Below are 2,828 nucleotides of genomic sequence, written 5' to 3' on the forward strand. Positions count from 1 at the left end.
ATCACTTCCTAGATATTGCATTTTTAATGTTTATTTGATTTGGGTACGGTCTCGATCAGATAGTATAATTGGGACTTTGTTAGATATCCCAAAAAAGACAAAATATCATGAAAATGCTCGTTTTGACTTAAAAGAGATGGGTATTAGAAAGAAACTTCATCCTATGATGACAAATGATGGTAAATGTGTAATGTATGCAAAGGCATGTTTTTCTATAACTTCTAATGAGAAGACTATTTTTTGTGGTGTCTTGAAGAAAGTAAAAATGCCAGATGGTTGTGCTTCAAATATTTCAAGATGTGTTCAACTTAAGGACAAGAAAGTTAGTAGCTACAAGAGTCACGATGCACATTTCATGCTGCATTACTTGCTTCAAGTAGCTGTGAGAAGCACTATGTCTAACCAGGTTTCCCATCTAGTAATTGGTCTTTGTTCATTATTTCGTTGTTTATGTCAGAAAGTTGTTGACTTGACAGATTTGAATATCTTACAATTAGATATTAGAAACACTTTGTCAATTAGAAACCATTTTCTCCCTAGTTTCTTTGATGTGATGGTTCATTTGCCTATACATCTTGTAAATGAGGTAAGATCCGGAGGGCTAGTTCAGTTTCAGTGGATGTATTTTCTTGAAAGATATTTAGGTAACTTGAAGAGTTATTTTCGTAATAAAAGTTGTGTCGAAGGTTCTATTGCCGAAGGATACTTGGTTGAAGAATGTTTGACATTTTGCTCCCGATACTTGCATAATGGGGTGGAAACAAGACTAAATAGAATGACAAGGAATTCTGATAGATGTGTTACTAACGAAGCTGAAAGTCCAATTTTTTTTTCTAGAATTGGTCATCTTATTGGAGGAAAGAAAAATGGTGAAGCAATGTTTTTGGACTACAAGTCAAGGTAAAAAAATATAGTTGTTAGCTTTGATTACATAAATAGATTGTTTAACAATTATTTTACTATTGTTGTTTTAATTGCAGTGAACATGAGAAAGAAAATTAAAACCTGAATAAAAGAAAAAGGTGGAACAGAGCAAGAAGTCAAGGGAATGATTTTGTTGAATGGTTCAAAAAGCGTGCTTTGTTGGGAGATGTTTCCGACCAACTTAAAAGTCTTTCTAGAGGACCAAATACAGTTGCATGACGATTTTCTGGCAATGTCATTAATGGTTACAGGTTTTACACCAAGCAGCGTGATGCAAGGTGTACAACACAAAATAGTGGTGTAACATTTGAATCAATAACTACAAGCGTTGCAAGTTCCAAAGATGATAACCCAATAATTGAATTAGTTACTTACTATGGATCAATTACTGAAATAATTGAGGTGGATTATTATGGTAATTTCAAGTTTGTTCTTTTTAGATGTGATTGGTTTGAAGTTGAAGATGATATGGGTTGATATGCGTTCACTTCAACAAGGGATATTGTATGGAAGATCCTTTTGTATTGGCTTCTCAAGTCCGTCAATGCTTCTATATTCAAGATCCTTTCAATGCAAATAGGAACTATGTTATGAAAACTGTTCCTAGGGATTTTTTTTTTTTTAATTTGCAAGAACAATCTGAGTCAAATGCCCAACAATCTTTTCTAAGTGAACCCTCAGATCATGCATTAAATCTATCTGAAAATGATGAAAATTGTGAAATTCAATTGGTTAGGAATGACATGCACTAACAGTTGTTGATATTCCTTCGAAAGTGCCAAATGAAATAGCTGAAGATGATTATGATTTTCAAGATTTTGATAACACTTCGTCGAAGTAATTTATTGTTTATTTGATAGCTTATTAATGTAAAGATAAGGTAATATTTGATAGCTTATTGGAAATTTTATTTTGACATCATGTTACTATAAACTGATATTCTTATAATGGTTCTACTTGTAATAGTTTAATATGCGTTTTGCAGGAAAATGAACAAAGGGAGTGATTTTGGTCCCGAATTTGAAGCAAAGTCTAGTGTTGAATTACTTAATAAGTACAAAATCAAGGTAGAAAATGCTAAAAAATAAAAAGAAAGCAAGGGATGTACTTCAAAACAAGAGAAGAGTTCCAATTTAATTCAAGCGAAAAATCAGCAAGATGTAGGCACTAATGGAGGAAGCATTCAAAAGTTAGACCGAAAGAAACAACCATGGACAACTGCAGCTGCAATGCATGCAACAAAGTCCACTCAAATACTACACAAAAAGCAAGAACAAAGGAATCAACCCTTGAACAATGGTGATGCAACCCAACCAATTAAATCTACTTCAATTCCTATACAGAAGGACCTAAGAATGACTCATCAGGATCAAGTATCAGAAGAAGAACAAGTCTCTAAGAAAACTATTGAGCAGAATTTTGTTAAGAGGCAAGTAAGGTCTATTGTGGGAAATCAAGTTCAGGGATTAGCACATGAACAAACTTTTAAGAAAACAGATGAGCAAACCAAAGGATTTTGTCAAAGTAAAAGTGTTAAGAGGCAGCTAATTAGGTGTGCAACGAAAAATCAAGTTGAAGGATCAATGGAACAAGTTGCTGCTAAGAAGAAAAAGATTATCCCAAAATGTCCAGCTATGTCACTTAATGAGTACATCAATAAGAATGATGAACAAGACATGGAGCAAGACATGGAGCAGAATTATGTTAAGAGGCAAGTAAGGTCTACTATGGCAAAACAAGTTCAGGGATTAGCACTGGAACAAACCTTTAAGAAAACAGATGAGCCAAACAAAGGATTTTGTCAAAGTAAAAGTGTTAAGAGGCAGCTAATTAGGTGTGCAACGGAAAATCAAGTTGAAGGATCAATGGAACAAGTTGCTGCTAAGAAGAAAAAAACTGTCCCA

The 2,828-nt window shown here is 33.7% G+C and overlaps 1 protein-coding gene across 1 annotated transcript; it reads left to right on the forward strand.

Annotated features, from left to right (window-relative positions):
- LOC114408176 lies at nt 1–1,598 on the forward strand. The gene is made up of 2 exons (XM_028371266.1): nt 1–900; nt 981–1,598. The coding sequence occupies exons 1-2, from the start codon at nt 137–139 to the stop codon at nt 1,000–1,002; spliced, it is 786 nt and encodes a 261-aa protein (XP_028227067.1). The 5' UTR covers nt 1–136; the 3' UTR covers nt 1,003–1,598.
- Nucleotides 1,599–2,828: the final 1,230 nt, after the last annotated feature.

The sequence above is a fragment of the Glycine soja genome, chromosome 4 (genome assembly GCF_004193775.1).
Source record: "Glycine soja cultivar W05 chromosome 4, ASM419377v2, whole genome shotgun sequence".
In the NCBI taxonomy this organism is placed as follows: Eukaryota; Viridiplantae; Streptophyta; class Magnoliopsida; order Fabales; family Fabaceae; genus Glycine; species Glycine soja.

Bases quoted from the DNA above. Each gene is read 5' to 3' on its own strand.
- LOC114408176 (XM_028371266.1), top strand. From the start codon at position 137: ATGGGTATTAGAAAGAAACTTCATCCTATGATGACAAATGATGGTAAA. The intron at 901-980 runs GTAAAAAAATAT...TTTTAATTGCAG, and splicing joins TTTTTGGACTACAAGTCAAG to TGAACATGAGAAAGAAAATT.